This window comes from Alternaria viburni, assembly GCF_023758015.1.
Source record: "Alternaria viburni strain BMP 2772 chromosome Unknown scaffold_5, whole genome shotgun sequence".
Lineage (NCBI taxonomy): Eukaryota > Fungi > Ascomycota > Dothideomycetes > Pleosporales > Pleosporaceae > Alternaria > Alternaria viburni.
Genome location: NW_026055774.1, coordinates 739,003 through 759,059, shown reverse-complemented (window position 1 = coordinate 759,059; position 20,057 = coordinate 739,003). Strand labels below are relative to the sequence as shown.

Genomic DNA, 20,057 nt, shown 5'->3' with positions numbered 1-20,057 from the left:
GATCCACTGCACTCCCAGCACACCCCCGAGTTGCAGCACCTCGCATACGCCTGAGTCACAGCTCATACAACCCCGCCCAACGCGCCCGAGACTCGACAACACCAACAACATGGCGGACGCAGTCAAGGATGCAGTCAACTCGGCTGTCGAGGGCGTCAAGAACTTGGCCGTAGATGCCGAGAAGAAGGTCGAGCAGAAGGAAAACAAGGCCCCAAAGCCCAAGAAAGAGAAGAAGGCCAAGGGCGATGCTGGTGATGGTCGTCCATTGATGCTCGACCCTGCGCCGGCCTTCATCGACCACCGCATCCAGATCTTCGAGAAGCTCAAGGCGAAATACGACGAAGAGATAGCCCAAAAGCCCCGCGGTACGCTCCTCCCATAATGCCGCCGATTCCCAGTACTGACACATCACGCCTTGCAGAGAAGATCACCATTACCCTCGAAGACGGCAAGAACATCGAAGGAGAGTCATGGGTTACCAGTCCCGCCGACATTGCGCGAAACATCGCGAAGAGCTTATTCGAGCGCACCGTCGTTGCGCGTCTGGACAAGGGCACACCGGATGAGACCTTGTGGGATCTCGAGCGACCTTTGGAGAAGAGCTGCAAGCTTGAACTCCTACCATTCGACGACCCCGAGGGCAAGAAGGTCTTCTGGCACTCGAGCGCACATATCCTAGGAGAAGCATCGGAACGTAGATTTGGCTGCGACCTCTGCATCGGTCCTCCAATTGAGGACGGCTTCTACTACGAGATGGCTCTTCCAGACAACGCTGCAGTGGATCCTGCCGACCACAAGCCTCTCGAGACCATCGTCAACACTATTGTCAAGGAGAAGCAGCCATTCCAGCGCTTGACCCTCTCCAAGGACGACCTGTAAGATTGTCATCCCACGCATAAGAAGAATGCTAAAAGTTTCCAGACTCGAGATGTTCAAGTCGAACAAGTACAAGCAGCACATCATCAAGGACAAGATCGCCGACGGTACCTTCACCACCGTGTACCGAAACGGACCGCTGATCGATCTGTGCCGAGGACCACACGTACCACACACAGGGCGGATAAAGCAGTTCAAGGTCATGAAGAACTCCGCGTCATACTTCTTGGGTGACGCCAAGAACGACAGCTTACAACGTATCTATGGTGTCTCATTCCCCGATAAAGACGCAATGCAGGCCCATCTCAAGTTCCTCGAAGAGGCCGCAAAGCGAGATCATCGCAAGATTGGAAAGGAACAGGAACTCTTCTTCTTCCACGAATACAGCCCGGGTTCATGCTTCTTCCTCCCGCACGGTCAAATTATCTACAACACACTACAGGCCTTCCTGCGTGAGGAGTACTGGAACCGTGGGTACCAAGAGGTGGCATCACCAAACATGTACAACTCAGCGCTGTGGAAGATCTCTGGTCACTGGCAGCATTATGCGGAAGACATGTTCACCTTTGATGTTGAGAAAGAGAAATGGGCGCTGAAGCCCATGAACTGCCCTGGACATTGCCTGATATTCAAGCACCGCGAGCGAAGTTACAGGGAACTGCCCATTCGCATGGCCGACTTTGGTATCTTACATCGAAACGAGGCTAGCGGTGCGCTCACAGGTCTCACGCGAGTCCGTCGTTTCCAGCAGGACGACACTCACGTATTCTGTACCCAAGACCAAATCACAGAGGAAATCTTTGCACTTTTCGACTTCCTCAAGGCGGTATACGGAAAGTTCGGCTTCACATTCAAGCTGAAGCTAAGTACACGCCCGGAGGGTTTCCTTGGTGACATCGATACCTGGAACAAGGCAGAGGCCAAGCTGACGGACGCCTTGAACGAGTTCACAGCTGCCGGTGGTGGCGCTTGGGAGCTGAACCCTGGAGATGGTGCCTTCTACGGTCCCAAGATCGACATCACCATCTCTGATGCTTTGAAGCGAGAGTTCCAGTGTGCTACCATTCAGCTCGACTTCCAACTGCCCAACCAGTTTGAGCTCGAATACATGACGTCCGAAGTCATTCCCACAAAGTCCAAGGACCAGCCTCAGGCTCAGGAAGGCGGACACATTGAGCAGAAGAAGGAGAAGCTGGAAGGCGCCGACGTCACAATCCCCAAGAAGATCAAGGAGCCGCAACCAGGTTACGCTCGCCCTGTTATGATTCACCGTGCTATCTACGGATCCTTCGAGCGATTCATCGCGTAAGCTTCAGTCCCTACGAATTGCTCGAACATGTTCACTGACAAGAGTAGTATCCTCACAGAGCACTTTGCCGGACGATGGCCTTTCTGGCTCTCACCTCGTCAGGTCATGGTCATTCCCGTCATGCCTGGCGCGAACGACTACGTCAAGGAAGTACAGACAGCGCTCCGCAAACACCACCTCCACGCCGACATTGACATCAGCGGCAACACCATGCAAAAGAAGATCCGCACAGCACAACTCGCACTCTACAACTTCATCATGGTCGTTGGTGCCGAGGAACAGCAAGCAAGGGCTGTGAACTGGAGAAACCGCGACGACCAGGAGACACAGCAGCGTGGTGTCATCGTACCGCTTGATGAGGCGATAGAGAAGCTGGTCAAGTTGAGGGATGAGCGCAACATCGAGAACAAGGTCTAAATTCTAGGTGGTAAGATATATCAGCAAGATGCATGGGAAGGCGTACGAGGTATGAAGATACGATTTGATGAAGGTGGAAAAAGGTAGTGGAGTGCTTATGGACCTTCAGTGTCGGTTACAATATGGACCAGAAGTTGACCACAGCTATATCATCGCATGAATGATCTCGAATGAAGTATGTTTGAGCGATACCTGTTGCCCGCTATGCTCAGTATCCTGAGAGAGTCAGATGCCGTGGTTTGCCCAAACGAATATTGTGGTCAGCCGAGAAGATTACATCCCATTCAGCAACGACTCAGAATCCGGCACATATAGCTACATTCACTGTGACATGTGCAAAGGAACATCAAAAGTAGAGTGCTAAAGCGGCACAAATATCGACATTCAAACGAAACAGACAATCTGTAAGTGGTATATAGCGAGCGCGATGAATGATGGAAAGCATGCTTGCAACGCCGTGCATAGGTATAACGAGAACGCCTCGCGCAAAACAATACACTAACTCGTCAACGCCGTCGTAATCAGGTTCGTATCCAACTTTGTCATCTCCTCTCCTCACCCCTTTGAGAGCTTGTGAACATCAGTATACAGCATCCTACAGACTACCATCCACCCCTGACCCTCCTAACCTTCTCCTTTCCGCCAACGCGACCTGCAGTGATGCGGCGTACCCATCGCCTGATAGCCCAGCCTCTGGCCAAGGCCTGGAAAGCCAGGACATCGCTTTCCAGTTGTTGACGACGGGCATCTTGAATTGCTTTCCAACGTCGCTGAATGATTGTGGCGGCATCGACCATCTTTTGTCGAGCCTGTGCTACGACAGCGCAGTCATGCGCTATCTTCATGGCTTGGATGCGAGTGCTGATCTGACGACGGAGAAGGAAACGACGAACAGCTGCCTGAATAGTAGACGCGGCGCGGTGTGTACGAGCAAGTGGCAACAAGCGACTAGCCAGGAAGGATAGTGTGAGGAGGGTGAAGTCTCGGCTTGGGATGGAACGAGCGGTGTTGTGCTGCGGCGTGAAGAGCGCAATGAATGAAGTTGAGCAGCCGATGGCCTTGAGCTTTGCTGCCAGACCCAGACGTCCGTTTCCTTCAGTGGAGATGGTCAGGTTTGAGGGCAAGTAAGTATCGACAATGACCTCTAGGACCTTGGGGTCCGCGAAGCTGGTTGTCAAGTTTGCGACGCGCAAGCCATGGAGACGAGCAATGGAGCGGGACCAAGAAAGAAGAAGACGCTTGTGGTATGCCATACCGTCCAGCTCAGATGTCTCTTCCTCTTCGTTCTCAGAATCGAGGACTCGTCCCTCGTAGCTGTCTCGGGCTCTGTACCACTGGTTGCGGAAGCGCTCCGTCTCTTTGACCAGCTGCGGCCAGTCGACAAGACTTCCAAGGCCACACTTGCCGACAAGGGACCACAGAAGCGAAAGCGTCTTCTCGCGATGTCCGTCAACGATGTCTTCGGCTCGGATGCCGCTGACCGCTGCGCTAGGCATGCCTGGCACATTGCTCAATGCAGCCAGGGCGATCTGAACGTTGTAGACCTTCTGGGGACGGCCAATGGCCGGGTATTTGAGGTGTTGGGAAAGGATCCAGGTGTCCTTCTGCGAAGGGTCGAGGGAGCTGTTGAGAAGCTCACCGCTTGGCAGGCTAAGAGTGACGGTGTCGTCCTGCTGTGTTCCAAGGGTAGTAGACGGGTAGAGTAGTAGCTCCACAAGACGAGTGAGTACGATGCCATCACGGAGGTCGATGGCGATGTTGTCGATCTGATAGGTGTACTCCTGTAGTGGATACTGGACATGTTCGACCTTGTAGTTGAGGTGGTGTAGGGGCCGAGTAATGTCGCCGTGCGAAGGTAGCAGCATCTTCGATAGCTGATGGAGGACCTCCACAGACGTCTTGTATGAAGACGTTGTTTGGAAAAGGCAGCCTGGCAAAGCGTCCGTTGTCTTCGCTTGGTCGAGGATGAGAACCAGCATCAGACTTCGCAGTGCAGTACGCCGCCACGACCAGCCTTGGGAGCCAAAGTCATCATCACCACGTGTAAGGCTTGCAATGCTGCCGCCCCCAGATTTGACCCTGACGGCGTCCTCGTTCTTGATGAGAAAAGCGGACAGGAAGCTTTCGATCGCCCGGCGCTCTGCGCGATACTGACGAGACCCGTCATCTGAGCACGTTGAGCCTGTGGACAGCCGGCAGGGTGTCGTAATTTGGCGACCAACGATAGTTTCAGCTGCAGCACGTAGCGCGTTCAAATCGTATGACTTCGTCCATAGGTTGAGGAACTTCTTGCGCAGTCCGACGTCGTCCTTGAGTCTAAGTGTCTGAGCGAGGAAGTCCTTCGGTATGCTCAGTGCGCCGAACTGAAGCGAAGCCTGTAGTCGCTTATGGAGTGATGGCATTGCGGGATCGTGGTAAATGGCAATCATCTTCTTGCGCATCTCCTCCGGGCTCTGTTCCGCGTTCGGGTCCTTGGCCGCCGAGTCAAACACGGAGTTGAGAAGCTGCGTAATGGCGACTTCCTGATAGGTGAGCCAGTTGTCCTCGTACAGTTCCGGCTGAGCCAGATCCTCTTGCAGTACTGGGTACTTCTCTCTTGATTGCGGTCGCTGGCCCACTTCGTGCAGCATGGTGATACTGCTCGCGACACTTCCAGTCTTCTGACGACGCAGAGCTGTGGGTGGAGACTTGTCGGTGTGAAAGGGCGAGGAAGATAGTGGTGCGCGCTTCGCTTTGGCCAGTTTCGCTCGTTCCGTCTTTATAGTCGTCCTCAAAGATGCCCTGCTTGTTGCGGCAGAGGCAGTGCCGTCTGCTCTTGCCTTGAGCGCCTTTGCTGGTGCATCGTCTTGCGCCACGTGCGACCGTGGTCGTTTCTGGGATCCCTCGGGCCTCTTCTTGGTGTGTAATATCCGTTCGGGCTCTTTCGGGGCGTTGAAATGTACTTTGGGTGCTTTTGCGTCGGGCTTCTTTGCATCGGCCTTGGTGAAGTTGATCTCGATGTGTACTCCGTTCTTCTTCTTCTCGACAGCCTCCATTCCCGGTGGAAGGTTCTCTTTTCCTCCTCCTGAGCCCACGACGTCACTCGAGAAGGACGAACCCTGTGACGAGCGCGATGCGGTACTCAGAGGACCTCGCTTCGGTGGTGCAGCCAGAGACTTGCGCGGTAGCTTCTTCTCCCTCTTCAACGCTGGCATGAGGTTGTTTCCTTCCTCCTCGGAAAGTGTGACCAAATCCAGTCCGATATCTGGTGACGGCTCCCGAACGTTGCGCGACGCGTGTGTAGGCTGTCCCGGATGGATGGTGAAGACTGACGTGTCATCAGACGGTATGTAGATGGTCCTCCGTCGCAGGTCTTTCTTAGGGGCCTGCTTCTTGAGCTCCTTCCTCTCCAAAACGTCTTCTTGTAGCCGTACAGTCGCATTGACATCCGTCGCATGCCTGTCGCTAGGTGCGTGCGAGACACGTCTCCGATGCGGCTTCTCCAGTTGTGGTTCCTGGGCAGGCGCGACTGCCTTGGGTATTCTCTGCGCGGGGTGCGCAAGTATGGTGCTCTTCTTTGTCCTCGCAGCGGCGGGAACAACGCTGGCGCGGCTCCTCCTCTTGACCGCAAACTCGGCTTGCTGCTGCTCTTCCTCCTGCGCGACATCCTCGAAGATGTCCAGCGAGGGGTTGAAGGCAGGCTTGTGTGTGGCACGCATCGGTCGTCGCGGCTTGGCCTGGCGGGGCTTCAGTTCGGTCGTGTATTCGAGGTTTGCCGTCGTGTTGTTGTCGTCGAAGTAGGAAGGCGCGTAGTGGCTGCCGTAGCCGCTGTAATAGCTGCCCGTGGAGGAATAGGGCGCCGGGCAGGGAGTGCCTGCCGTGTATCCGTACATGGTGGCGGGTAGTTGAGTCGGTCTGCTGGCAATGTGTTGTCGCGCCGGCGCATATAGGTTGTGAGGGATCCTCGTCCAAGAGCGTTCAGGATCAGTTGCGTGGGCGCACGCTTAGCCCGTTGTGGCGCGGCAAGCGGGTCCCGTTTATCAACACTATCAACAGCGTCGACCGGGCAACAGCAGCCCTGCCAAACATCCGAACGGCCATCGCGAACTTGACGTCACTAGGCATGACGCGCTACCATAGCATACCATAGAATACTGTACATCTAAGGAATGCCCCGACCCGCTCTGATGGCCTTGGCCGCTTCCGACTGTGCTCTGTCCTCTGCATACCGCTGATAGATCGGCAAGTAATGCTCCCTCTCACTCAGCGTTTCTTTGACGCTCTTCCTGTTCTCCACAGCAGACAGCCATTTCCTGAAGCGCTTCCAGACCTCTTCATCCTCCCCGCCTTTTCCTTCATCAGGAATGCCCGACCCACCCTTGAAGTGGTCGAACACCCACAGCCTATTTCCCCATGGGGCCAGGACAATGTCAATAAGTCCAAAGTCCTTGCCTGAGAAGTATGGCCCCTCAGCATCCATCTCACGTGTGAATTCCTTGAGATGGTTCAAGAATTCCTTCTGCTTCTCCTCCAAGCCATCGCCCTGATGTTGCAGAAAACGGTGGTAGGCAGGGATAATGCGACTGCCTACATAGTCTGTCCAGATCCTCGTTCTAGCTCTCTGATAGGGATCCGTCGGCATCAGGTGCGGTGTGTGCTGAGGGAATGCCTCTTCCAGGAACTCGCAGAGAACAGTACTCTCATAAAGTGGCTTGTTCTGGTATTGCAGCGTTGGGACTAGACCACGGGGGTTGAGATCCAACAGAGACTGTGGCTTGTGGTACGGGTTGACCTCAATATACTGGTACTGTATACCCTTCTCCTCCAGTGCTATCCATACGCGCTGCACAAAGGGACAGAACCATCCCGAGTACAGTTTCAGGGGGCATTCGGCTGAGTGAGCCTTCGAATATTAGCAACGAAGAAGATACTATAGGTGTGCGTTTGCTTACTTTGACTGTCGCTGCTGCAAGTCCTGTCGCTTCAGGATGAAGGTCTGCGTCAGGATGATCTTTGCCCATGGTAGTAGTGATGGTAGTTATCAGAGTTGTACAAGTATAATGTAGCTGTTGACAGAATGTGTGCTCTTACGCATACGGCGACCCCTCAAAAGCTATATAGCAGCGATCGCCATCTTTGCGGACTTCGACGCCATATACATGGATTGATCACATCATCATCAAACGTCGTGGCCATGACGAAAGTGGGGTAGCCTCCAATCGCAGCTATCCACCTTCGGAAGCTCGTTGACACATTCCGTCAAGCGCACATGCATGTATGGACGGTGATTGCTTCCAGGCTTTTCAATGTATGTTCTGCTTTGCACATCACGCTTTTTACACATACATTTTCGAAGTACATTGCATCGCGCATGTGTCATTGAATATGGTTATTATTGTAAATCTGCAAGCCTTCATAGCTTCGATGGAGATCTACCAAGATCTCAACATATTCCCATTACATTAACAGTGCTTATGTGCACTTACATCGACCTGGCCTTCTCCAAATCCGCCTCCTTGAGTTCCCTCAGCTTGCCGGTGTTGGCAACGCCACCTGTGACGTTCGCGCTGATGATCTCCTTTGCGTAACCCAAGAGGCCGACATCTGTGACGTAGTACGAGACGTACTTGCTCTTGATCTCAATCAGAGTCATGCGGGGGTCTTCGGGGCCACCAGTGTGCTTGCCATCACCGAGATCACCGAACCATGCTGCAGCGCCACGGCTCCATACCTCCTTGATGCGGGGGTCGCTGTTGTCTGTTGTTGTGGCAGTTCCTGTGATGGAGGCCCACTCTTGTGTCTTCAGGTCCTGGAACGAGATCTGGACTTCTTTGTTTTGGTTCAAGTCGTTGAACTTTTGCGAGTGGTTGTTGGCGAGGAAGAGGAAGTCGGGACCGTCGCGGCGGGCGAGGGCCATGGAGCGACCGACGGGGCCTGACAATGGTTAGTCTAGAGCTACGTGGGATGGAACTGAGGGCATGGAGCTTGAAAGTGGAGGGATGTAGGGGTAAACATACCAACACCATTGCGGTATGTGTTGAGCATGCAAATCTTCTTGCCGTCTACCATCTCAAAGAACTGCTTGATCTGCTGGTCCTTGGGAGTCTCATCGTCGTACTGCTTCGCGACAGAGGGGTCGGTCTTGGAGTTGACCTCGCTAGCCTTGAGTTGGTCCGGCATTCTGGAGATGTGTGTAGTGGAGAAGTATCGAGGAGTAGTTGTTTTAATGGGTGTCGAAATGCGAGTTGCAAGTTGAATTCTGGGTAGAGCTGTTCGTGCGGAGCGTACAAGTAGTCGAGGACCAGCAGACATCTTGGTATAGGCTGCTCGTGATATGTACGTGGACGTAACGGTGAGATCAGAGGGTCAAGTAACAGCGGATATTCCACGCCGACGCGAGCCCATGTGGCTGGTCGAGGGGCGCCTCATAAGCAGCATGACGTCGTGATGGAGCGCGTTCGGTGGGCTGGTGGCACACTGGGTGGAGGTGGAGGCATTCTAGACATATGCATGACGATGTTGTTAATTCGCGTTAGGTGCGCGGCACGCTAAGACGCGCCCGATCGATCTCTCCCGGTAGCTGCCTTCGGGGCCGGTGTGCACAGAGTCCGAGAGGCACTCGCATACACGCATTCCATGTGAGAAGATGCCGTCTTGCCGATGGTGTTTGTTCCGTGCCAGGTACGAAAGGGTGGGTGGGTCTCAGCATCGGTAGCGGTCCTGTTCCGTACTGCAGCCACTACGCATGTCCGGAACAAAGGCACTCTATACAAGAAAAAGAATGAACAGATCTAGAGCCTACATCGACGTTAGGCTACTTACTTTGCACGTTTTCATGTTGATGTAGGCTGCAGGCCTGTTTAGTTTTTTTCATAGGTTGACGTGAAGGCTCACACATCGAAGATGTCGCTTCATCTTGATGAGTAGGATATGTAAAGTACATTCATTCATCTAAACATCTAGTCGTAGAAAGAGGATCTGGCTAACACATCAGACCGCCCTCCCGAAGTGGTCGCTCGCGACATCACTGCGGTCCCAACGCTCATCGTCGAGTCTTCTCTCTGTATTCAGTTCAACGGTCTTCGGTGCGGTCATTTCGATCCTTCCCTCGTCAATCCCACCAGTACTACTGCTCGCATTATCGTCGCTCAATCGGTGAAACTTGCCAAACTCGGAGACGTTCCCGAGCTCGAAGACTTCAGGCTGCGTGTGGGTCGATGTGAATGTTCTTTTGACATGACTTCTAGTCACACCGACAGTAGACTTTGTATGTGTAACAAAGCCCTGAAGATGGAGGGCCTTGGCAAACATCCGAAGAAGAGGTTTGAATGAGAGGGCACAAGCGCTGAGAAGATACATGCCGGGCTCTATCATTGTCCAGTTTATGAGCGCAACATGGTTCCATGTTACATCTGTAAGAGGACCGGCTTCTGCGAGGGTCTGGGCGAATACGACGGTGCGGATTATGGATGCGACGATACCACTATATATCGGTCAGCTACGAATAAGGCCTGGGAAGTACAACTGGCAACTTACACGCTTCCGGTCAGGAAAATGAGTAACAGCCCAATTCTTCTTCCAACACTGATCTTCAGACACCACACTGTTCTTAGAGGTAGTATCAAGACGGCCAAATCGGTTGCGATGTTAGGCACGCTAGAGCTGTTCGCGAAGACTTGAACGTTGAAGCATCTTCCGTTCGGAATGTTCTTGTCCCAATTGAACCTGAAAGGCATGCACTGGAACCCGACAGCTACGGTAAAAGAGATCCACGTAGAAAGAATGAGAACGAGTAGCGTCTTAGCAGCCAGGCGCTCGTACTTGTTGGTAAGGATATGCAAGTAGAGCAGTACAACGGTGAGCTTTGGGAATGCGACAGCTGCTGGATGCAGGACCTCTTGTATCATAATGCCTTTGAAGTGCTCGGATATCTTTGCCGGATCTGTGGACGCAATGTAGGCCATATGTCGTCCAGTGCTGGCTTTTTCGACCATGACTGATTGATATGTTAGCTGGCGCAAGCAGTCTTCAAGGCGTTGCATGCTTACCGATACCAACAATGCAAAGGCCCACCTCAGCTAGCCATGCAAAAGGAACGAGAACATCTTCGATGTTCAACGCGGTACTCGTGAGATAGCGTGAGTAGTAACGTAAGGCAACAAAAGATGTGCAGAAAAAGATCAGCAGGCAGGCTGTCGCTTTGATAGTTGGGCCTCGATCCTCGGCCAGAAACTCTGGCGAGGTATATTGCGATAGACTCATAACAAAACTAGAGAACCTTCAGCTGCCAAAATGACTACCAGAGTCACGTATTCGGCAATCTGAAAGTAGAAAGAACGGCCACGAGCCGACCGAGCGCATATCCTGTGGGTGGGGCAAGCATCAAATACTATCGCCACAAGTCATCTTTGCGGCGCGGTATGTGTTCATGGGATCTGGCTGGCCAGTGTATCAGAGATGCAGAAGCACCTAGCGTGTCTGTGCTAACCTCGAGGCATGTACCTTGGTCGAGGAGATCTGAACCATTGAGATAGCTCTGGGGAACGCGCCATAATGGATAATGGGGATATCAGACGTGTTTGGGAAGGCCACATAGGCTGATGCATTGTGACAGGTCGCATGTTGGTACCTGCAATCCCAAGTTGGCAGATGGGTTTTCTTCCGAGTTTCTGGGGTATATGTAAATAAGCTTATGGGCCTGTCGTTGGTATGACGTTGGACGAACGCATAGCTTTGCGCTCACTAACTCGATAGAACCGATTACGACAAAGCAGAACTATTCTTGATTCGTCGTCAGCAGTGCTGATTACCTTTTGTTGTTGGTGTTGGATGGGCCATCACTTCGTAGCAGCCGGTTGACCTTTCGAAGCATTGAAGAGATATCCGAGGCATGTGTGTGAGTGGAGGATACATTGGCCGTTGCCATGGATGAAACGCGCATATTCGCCCTGAATGCAGACTGCAAGCGAGATCTAGTTTTCAACTCTGTCGCAGGGGATGTTCGTGTCGGGTCAACACAATACAGACCTGAAGGGGCTTAGGAGATCTGAAACGCAGTTTCCTGCGGCTTTTCACGTGCATGAACGGGTACATGAGGGTACCTTGCAGCCATCGGATCGCGAATATGGGCGACAAAGATCGCATGCGCTCTGAAATGAAGTGCTTCATCATGTATCCGGCCTTGATGTTCGTCGCGAGAAAGTTCGCAATCTCGTACAGAACCCACCAGCCGGAACCAAGGGCGTAAGGCGCTGGTATCAGTTGACGCGACACCAACACATTGTTGCACAGTACCTGCTTGTGAGAAGTCCCAAGAGGTTGGTGGTATGTTCAGAGCCAGTGACGTGAGTGCTCGGTTGGATAAAGTGATGAGTTGCAGTGAGGTTGTTGCCGCGAGACTGTGAGACACCCCGAGTCAGAGCCCCGCACGAGCCACAACGCACGCACTCAGATGACGAAGGAACCTTCAGCATGGAAAGAACCACGGCACAAATCCATCTGCAGATGTGCGAATTGTCCTGATGGAAGGACATGCAACGACCGCGCTCAGGCCATGGGTTCCGCTACGTAATCTACCGAAATCCTTCACTAACCATTTGCGCAATGGAACGCCCTGAAAGATGCAGAATTCGAGATGTTCGCGCCCTTTTGCGACAAAGGGCGACAAACTGTTTATTTATGGATTCTTGATATATGACTTCCTCTCATGGATTTATCTTCGGATACGACATCTCACCTTGCTTCCTTCCATCACGTACCTCTTCGTCATCAGTCAGCATGCCGAACGAAGATGCCGAAGTATATGCCCTTATACTTGAGGAGAACCGGAAGTGGATGGAGCAATATCCACTTCACGATAGCGATTGCGAAATCCACACGGCGGCTTACAAAGGCCATGTTGCTCTGGTCACATCTATACTAGAGAACAACACAACCGCCACCACGAACATCGACGCTCGTAACGGGAACGATTGTACCCCTTTACACCTCGCTATACGCGCCGATCACGGATCGGTTGTACAGCTTCTCTTGGAAGCTGGTGCAGATCCTACACTCAAAGACGACATCGAGCCAGCCTACCAAGTTTCGCTGTCTGCACTTGACCTTGCAGCTTGGCTGGGACAATCAAATGCATTAGCCGCGCTCCTCGACCACGATGTCAGTATATCGCCATCCGCGCTATTTTTCGCCGCATCCAAGAATCACGTGGACTGCCTTGCCTTGATTCTAGAGAAGCAGGGAACTCGCGACTTCTCTGATATGTCCAGGCTAGAGGCTGTACGGCTAGCCATAGAAAGAGCGGCCTTGTGTTGGCATGTGGAGGCTTTTGAGCTACTTCTCCACTACTACCAGGCAAGGTTTTCAGATCCCGTACGCCTCAATGGAAATGGGACAGCCCTAGGAAAAGCCCTCATTTGCGCCCTTTACGACTACGACTGTGACGACCGATGCCGACCACCAGTCTTATGCTGCCCTCTGGACAAAAGCGTTTCTAGCATCATGGATAGTCTTGTCAAAGCTGGTGCTGATGTCAATACGCGTGACGATCAAGGTCGACACTCTACAGCTTTTTGGGCTTGCCTGCACATGTCGCACGTGCCGCGAGATGTTGTACGATTTCTTCTGGCCAACGGCCTGCGCGTCGATCACGTTGCGCCTGATGAGACTTCGCCGCTTTGCGGCATCATTCGAGACGCGGACGATGACCCGAGTCTTGTTGAGGATCTCATCAAGGCGGGAGCAAGCGTATCCGGTACGGACGAGGACGGCTACACTCCATTGCATTTGGTAGCAAATGCCTCATTCGCAAAAGTTCTCATCGCGAACGGCGCGGATGTTTCTGCTCGGGCGCTTCAAGGAGAGACACCACTTCACACAGCATGCGAGTATGGCAACATATCAATAGTAAAGTTGCTACTTGATAACGGCGCGAATGTTCATGATGTCACTTCGGGAAAGACTGATCGTACCGAGATTGGGTGGACACCGCTTCGCTTCGCAGTCGAATTCTTCTCTCACTATTCCAACAGTAATGAAGAGCGCTTACAGCTAGTACAACTGCTTCATAACCATGGTGAATATCTGCACACCACTGCTGCAGATGGCTCGACAGCGCTGCATGGCGCCGCTCAATTCGGCAACGAGAAGCTTGTCCGCTATCTGATCGACTCTGGCGCCGATGCGTGCGCCAAAACAACGTCTGGCATAAACACCTTACACTGCGCAAGTAAATCCATCGAACCAGGAGATGAAGTCAGGATTACATCAATCATCGATGTACTCCTTGAACACGGTGTTGAACTGAACGCACTGAATCAGGAGGGGGAAACCCCATTGCTCGTGTCCGTTTCAGAAATTAACCGCCCAGTGGGATTTAGTCCTGCAGTATGCAATCTGCTGTTAGAGAAAGGTGCGGAGAGAACCGCAAGGAATACTGAGGGTAAGACTATGGTAGACATCGTGAACGACGCACATAGCTGGATTTTCGGAGAGGACGGACTCGTGCGGGAAAAACCTCCGCCAGTACACGTAGCGTCTAGTAGGGGCAGGGGCAGAGGCAGGGGTAGAGGAGGGTGGCGATATAGTGAATGAAACCACAAACGCCCTCTTGAAGATCGAACTTTACTTCAGCATCACCATCAGAAGTCGTACATCATAGTCAATCCAAACAAAATTCAATTGTAGAAGCCGAAAACCATATCCAAATTAATCATACTACCAAGTAATCCAAAAAGCATCTGCTATATGCAGACATCGCTAACAAAAACAAGATATGGGTATATAGATGCCGCCGTTAACAACCAAATAAAGAAAAGGGTATAACCAATAAAGAAAGGGGTATATCCTCGTCAAAGTCGTTAAAGCGTAAAGAATCGTAATCGTAGCCGTGATTACCGGGCCCCCAGGGCCGGATGCCAAGAGTGGAGAGAGAGAGAGGAAAAGAGATGCCGACCAACGCCATGAACACAACAGAGTAGAGAGAAAAGTCAACCAGCAGGAACGCCAACACCAGTAAGCAAGAGGGAATAGCAAACCCGCAGTAAACAAAACATGAAAAGGGAGGAACAAACAGTTGTACAAAAATAGAACAAACATTGACGAGATGATTCTCTAATCACCTCGTCGCATGAAGCCAAAACGCTTCTTTTTCTTCGCGTCCTTGGCATCTGCCGTGGGCGCATTGGGGTATCCATTCAAAGCAGCCTCAGTGTTGAGGCGTTCGGCTTCCTGGTAATCAAAGGGCATGTTCCAGCGTCTCTCGGGTATCTCTCCCAGTCTCGTGCTGCCGGAAGCAAACGTATAGCTCGATGGTGTGGCTTTGTCCAGGCGGCGGCGGAAGTGAAGGGTTGCTGGAGCCTGGTCGAGGAGTGGTGGAGGGGATAGGTAGGAGGGTTTCTCCGGGACTGGGGGAGGCTTGGAAGAGACTGCAGGTTTGGAGTGAGCAGGAGATGGTGAGCGGCGGGATGTAGGGGTAAAGGTGGGGAGCTTGGGGGTGGGCTCGTTATGGTGCTTTGGGGAGGGCGATTTGGTAGTTGTGTGGGCGTTCTCTTGAGGCCATGGTTCGCGCGGGTCGTCGAAGGAATCAACGCGCTTTTTGACACCACCACTACTGGCCTTTGGTGCTGCGCCACCTAGAGTGCCTCTGATGACACCAGATGTCTCAAGCTCGAATGGGTCGACAGGTACGTACAAGGGTAGCTGTGGAGCCATCTGGATCTTCTTTGGCTGAGGGGATGCCAGCGGTGAAGAGCTGCGAGATGAACTTGACGGCGATTTCACTGAAGAAGATTCCTTACTCGACGAGCTGCCCTTGCGGGTGGTCTTAGGTCGCATGACGACGAGCCGGGGTTCATTCGAGCTTCGGTTCTTCATGGGCATGCGTGTGACTACATGACCCGAGGAACGTTGACGAGTGGAGCTCGACTTCTTCTTCTCCTTCTCAGGGCTAGTGCTGCGAGAGGAGCAGTCGTGGTGTTTGCTTGTGCCACATCGCGGGCACGGTGGAGCGCCAATGTTATGCAGCTGGAGTTGAGATTGGCTTAGTCGCTGATATAACTGGGTAAGGCTTTGTATTGCTTCACGCCGCGATGCGTCGGACAGGTGGGTCAACGACTTGTAGTCTATGTCTAGGTGACCCTTTCCGCTTTTTTGCGCGTCATGGTTCAGGAACGCTGCGATGATGGCAACGAGGCCCGTGTTTAATTTGATCAATGTCTCTGCGAGTGACTGGTGCGCGATAGCTGCATTACGTTAGTACGGCTTATGTGTTAGGTGGACTTTATACTTACCATCGCCCTTTGCGAATCGCGGCCCGATGCCGCTGTAGTAGCATTCAGTATACTTCCCGGCTACCTCCTCTGGCCCTCTGCGCAAGCTTTTAGAGAGTTGGTGCTCGGCAGTACTTGTTGAATCAGGCGTGTCGGTATCTCTCTTTGATCTGCGCTTTCTTCTTCTTTCGCGCAAGCTTTTGAAAATATCCAGTCCATTTTGAAAAGCTTCTATGATGCCTGAGACGCATGTAGATACCTCGGCCTCTTCAGGCCTACGCGCAACATGCGCATGGTCTAACTTGACCGCCATCGCTAAAACGCAAGACAACGAACAAGGAAAAGATGCAAAGCAAAATGGAACTGAAGAGAAGGGAAGAGAAAAGGACGATAGGTATACAAAATTGCAATAAACAAAGTGCGGTCTAAGCATCCATTAGCGAGAGTGAATGAAGAGTCATCCAAAAAGCCAAATCACAACGTTAACCTCAAGTCGTGTTAAGTCGAGTCAAGTCGCCGTTAACACGCTCGCCCAAGACGGGGGCCCTTACACTTATTCCGTTGGCAGCCCGACCCTGGTCTGCACACGCCCTCGAAGGCTTGCAAGTGTGTCGCAGGGCTTGCGTTCCTGCAGCTGTTACTGGGTGCTACCCACCGTCCTCGCACCGCCTAGGCCGCCGTTTCAACCTGGTGCTGTTCACGACCTGCACGTAGCCGCCTCGATATGGTGTCTTGGGAGGCAGTCGAGGTTTGACTGGACACGTGTTTCGCGCTAGCGGCAAGCGAAGACGGGATGGGGCAGGCTAGGCCGGCATCGATAAGCTTTGTGGGTCTGGTAGTGGAGGGCCGAGTGCGTGCATGTACATGTGCATTCGAATGTGCATCAAACCATCGTCCAGTGTCGTCTCGGGGGCTGGATTCCTGCGAGTTGAAGAGCATGTGCGTGCGGGGTGCATACAAGATGAATGGTTAACACGGCATGCTTCATTATTTTGTTCAATGATGGTGATACAATCAAATACACACTCGAGAAACGCGGTGGAGCACCGACCGGTGTGATGAATTGGCATTCGCAGGGATTCCCTGTCGTGCTCCATTGACACATGCGACTCCCTGTCGCTCAAGAATAATCAACAAACCCGAACGCCTCGCTATGCAATACAGAACCGTAACAGTGTCATCGCCCATCGTCCAGCTACTGCTCACCGTCTTCGACATCTTCAACAGTAACAGTCCGCCTTGTTGCAGTCTGGCCCTCAGAGCTGCTTCCAGCGACCGCAGAGCTTGAGCCTTCGGCCTCAGTCCTCTCTCCTACGTTACCAAAGCTCCAGCTTGACTCGAGAGAGCTAGGCTCTGCAGGCTTCGGCGAACGATTGGAGGGCTCATCGGATGTAGTCGGGTTTGGAGTCGACGAAGCTGGCTGGTTTTGTGAGGCCGCGGGAGCGGACGTCGAAGGCCCTGCGTCAGGTTCCGCTACTGGCGGTGTTGTCTGAAGTTGAGGCGGTATCGAGCCACTCTCTGGCGCCGGATGTCCAGGTTGCGAGGATGGACGTGTCGCGCTTTCTTGGCTATTCCGTGGCGCTAGGGCCATCGGCCTCAATGTCCACCCTTCCGGTAGCGTCAAGCCCTCAGGTACACCGGGATCGCCCTGTCGCAGAACGGACCCTCTGGCGAAGTAGGCTTGCGGTACGAACGAGTTCATGTTAGGTGGGTTCAATGGGGCAATAGGTGGTGGCTCTTGGCCTGTCGCGGCAGCCACGCCTGAAGCCTGCTGAAGTCTGTTGAGCTCAGCAAGAAGTCTATGGACAACCTCAAGTTGCTCGTGTTGTGCGTTGAGATGCCGCATCGACTCAATGATGTTCTGTTGTATGCGCAATATGTCGGACTGAATATCTGACGGATGCAGCGCGACCGCTCCGGGGATGGGGCCGGTGGGAAGGTTGGGAGTAGCCCATGGCGTGAAGCCCGTGTGGCCCTGTGCTTGGTTTTGATGATCTTGATTCTGCGCCGCGTTGTTTCCGTTGGCTTGCTCGCGCAGTCGCTGAATCGCGTTCTGCACAGCGACATTGTCCTGTTGTCCTGGTGGTACGCGAATGTTCCCGAGAGCGATCCGAAATGGCCCGAAGTTGAACACGCGCATGTTACCTGCTGGAGGATTTGCTTGTGCACCTTGCGGTGCAGCCTGCTGACCCTGGCCCTGGCCTTGTCCTTGTTGCCCTCCGACAGCACCTTGCTGCGCATTCCCTCCAAACATTGCTCGCAGTGCCTCTCGGTTCTGGAGGTTTTGCTCGCCCGGGTTGGCTTGGTTGTTGCGTTGCGTAGTTTGTGTCGTCGCCGATGAGAGTACTGGCCTTCGGCACGTGGGACAGACCTGCTGTCGCTCAAGCCAACTACGGAGACATCCGAAATGTAGGATGTGGCCGCAGGGGAGCTTCTTCGGCCGTTGTCGCTCGTCCATTCTTCGACCTGGCTGTGCACCATCTGCGCCTGGTTGTGTCCACGGCCGCATCTCTTCGCGACAGACGATACATGTGTTCTCCCGTTCGAGTTCTTCTGCCGTCGCATCTGGATAGCGTGTGTTCATGTCGCGGGTCGCGTTTCGGTACTGGATGAAGTCGTGGATACGCTTGAGGAGAGATCGGATGGTCATGAACAAGTCTCTCATGATGTGGATTGGTATGCCGTAGAAAGTCATCAAAATGACGAAGAAGCCCAGGTAGACGAAGGACTTGACAAAGTCGGTCGCGAGATCCAAGTAGAATACCCAGCGACCCTTCTCTTCCCATCCAGGCACGTCGCCCTCGTCTTCATCGTCGTCTGCCTCAGCAGGCGCTTCAGTCCCTTCTGCTGTAGCCTGCAGGCGTGCTTGTTCCCTTGCGATACGACGAGCCTCCTCTCGTACTTTCTCTTGGCGGTGTGTAATGTATAGTTCGACGAGCGAGAGTGCGTATCGTAGTAGGGTCGATATCGATGCGGTGGCTAGGAGGACGTATTCGAAGCCAAACATGACCATGACACCCGGCCGTGCCTCCGACAGGATCGAATCGATGCAGTACTGCATCATGAAGATATCGAAGGCAACGGATAATAGCAGGGAGCTCATGAGGCGCGTGTGGAAGAGCTTTGGGTTTGCGGGAGGCTGTTGCTCGAGGAATTCGACTCTCCCCTCTCCGATCCACTGCCAGACCTTGCCTGCCAGCAAGCAGAGGAACATTGCGAAGAACCACATGCCGAGGTCATCCCTAAAGATGGTCATGGCCAGCAGAGTCTCGCTCACAGCAAACCAGGCCTTGTCGTACAGCTGCTCGGTCTCGATGGGGCGGAGGGGGCCGTAGAAGAGGCGTTGGAGTCCATAGCCGAAGCTCGCGGCGACGATGAGCATCAGGTTGACGAGGAACATGAGCGAGCCGGTGCTCTGGGAGATGTAGACGGCGGCCGAGTAGAAGTTGGGGCGCTCGTAGTATGCGCGCATCAGCACAATGTTGGCCATGGCGGCCGAGCCCGCGACGTAGAGCTTGAGTCGACTCATGGTGCGGTGGTGAGGGTGCAAGGCGACTAGAAAGGAATGCGTGTCCCCATCTGAGGTTGATGAGAGCGAACACAACCGGGGAAGAGTCGCGTTCGCGTGATGCGGCGGTGCTGGGAGAAAGGAAACGTGGAGGCTCCGAGGGGAGCTTCCTGATTCGCCCGCCAGCAATGACGTCTCGCGGGCCCGCCACGGTCTCCCGAGATCGCGACTTCCACCTCATTCACCCATACACTCGCGTATAATGCCCTTGACATGCATCGCTCATCATTATATCTCAGATGATACTACTCTGCACTACTACATCCAGAAGATACAAAATGCTGGGGAGTGCATGCACCATGCCCACGTATCGTGGCACGCAATAGCGCGTATGCGTTCGACATCTATGGTACCCCATTCCATGCCGCCTTCCCATGGGACTGCTCGTTCCTCCGCACGAGCGTTCCTGCGCAAGGGCCGCACGCTCCGAAGCTACTCCAAAGAGTCCGATGTCGTCCGGATTCTCCATAGTCAAGCCCTTGGGTATCCCCGCAGTAAGACTTGGATCTCGGGAGAATACTCGGTAGCACAACAACCCATCTACTTACTAAGGACCGTTGTCGGTAATTTCCAGCCAAGCCACGTCGTGTATACAAGAAAAGTCTTCCTCGACTTGGACCAGGCGCAGGTATCACGAGCT

The 20,057-nt window shown here is 53.3% G+C and overlaps 8 protein-coding genes across 8 annotated transcripts; 2 read left to right on the top strand and 6 right to left on the bottom strand.

The window, feature by feature from the left end:
- Positions 1-109: 109 nt before the first annotated feature.
- On the top strand, positions 110-2,602 carry J4E79_003127 (uncharacterized protein; the record flags this gene model as incomplete). Its single annotated transcript, XM_049352023.1, has 4 exons — positions 110-365; positions 422-875; positions 922-2,181; positions 2,233-2,602. 4 exons carry the CDS (start codon positions 110-112, stop codon positions 2,600-2,602), a joined length of 2,340 nt encoding a protein of 779 aa, XP_049213494.1.
- Positions 2,603-3,204: 602 nt separating this feature from the next.
- Positions 3,205-6,474, bottom strand: J4E79_003126 (uncharacterized protein; the record flags this gene model as incomplete). The annotated part of the gene is made up of 1 exon (XM_049352022.1): positions 3,205-6,474. The coding sequence occupies one exon, from the start codon at positions 6,472-6,474 to the stop codon at positions 3,205-3,207; it is 3,270 nt and encodes a 1,089-aa protein (XP_049213493.1).
- Positions 6,475-6,743: 269 nt separating this feature from the next.
- J4E79_003125 (uncharacterized protein) lies at positions 6,744-7,602 on the bottom strand (the record flags this gene model as incomplete). The annotated part of the gene is made up of 2 exons (XM_049352021.1): positions 6,744-7,484; positions 7,534-7,602. The coding sequence occupies 2 exons, from the start codon at positions 7,600-7,602 to the stop codon at positions 6,744-6,746; spliced, it is 810 nt and encodes a 269-aa protein (XP_049213492.1).
- A 461-nt stretch (positions 7,603-8,063) lies between these two features.
- Positions 8,064-8,761, bottom strand: J4E79_003124 (uncharacterized protein; the record flags this gene model as incomplete). The annotated part of the gene is made up of 2 exons (XM_049352020.1): positions 8,064-8,515; positions 8,599-8,761. The coding sequence occupies 2 exons, from the start codon at positions 8,759-8,761 to the stop codon at positions 8,064-8,066; spliced, it is 615 nt and encodes a 204-aa protein (XP_049213491.1).
- Positions 8,762-9,571: 810 nt separating this feature from the next.
- Positions 9,572-10,575, bottom strand: J4E79_003123 (uncharacterized protein; the record flags this gene model as incomplete). Its single annotated transcript, XM_049352019.1, has 2 exons — positions 9,572-10,064; positions 10,118-10,575. The coding sequence occupies 2 exons, from the start codon at positions 10,573-10,575 to the stop codon at positions 9,572-9,574; spliced, it is 951 nt and encodes a 316-aa protein (XP_049213490.1).
- A 1,783-nt stretch (positions 10,576-12,358) lies between these two features.
- Positions 12,359-14,148, top strand: J4E79_003122 (uncharacterized protein; the record flags this gene model as incomplete). The annotated part of the gene is made up of 2 exons (XM_049352018.1): positions 12,359-13,948; positions 14,125-14,148. The coding sequence occupies 2 exons, from the start codon at positions 12,359-12,361 to the stop codon at positions 14,146-14,148; spliced, it is 1,614 nt and encodes a 537-aa protein (XP_049213489.1).
- A 544-nt stretch (positions 14,149-14,692) lies between these two features.
- On the bottom strand, positions 14,693-16,162 carry J4E79_003121 (uncharacterized protein; the record flags this gene model as incomplete). The annotated part of the gene is made up of 2 exons (XM_049352017.1): positions 14,693-15,822; positions 15,871-16,162. 2 exons carry the CDS (start codon positions 16,160-16,162, stop codon positions 14,693-14,695), a joined length of 1,422 nt encoding a protein of 473 aa, XP_049213488.1.
- An 882-nt stretch (positions 16,163-17,044) lies between these two features.
- Positions 17,045-19,378, bottom strand: J4E79_003120 (uncharacterized protein; the record flags this gene model as incomplete). The annotated part of the gene is made up of 1 exon (XM_049352016.1): positions 17,045-19,378. The coding sequence occupies one exon, from the start codon at positions 19,376-19,378 to the stop codon at positions 17,045-17,047; it is 2,334 nt and encodes a 777-aa protein (XP_049213487.1).
- Between the last annotated feature and the right edge of the window lie 679 nt (positions 19,379-20,057).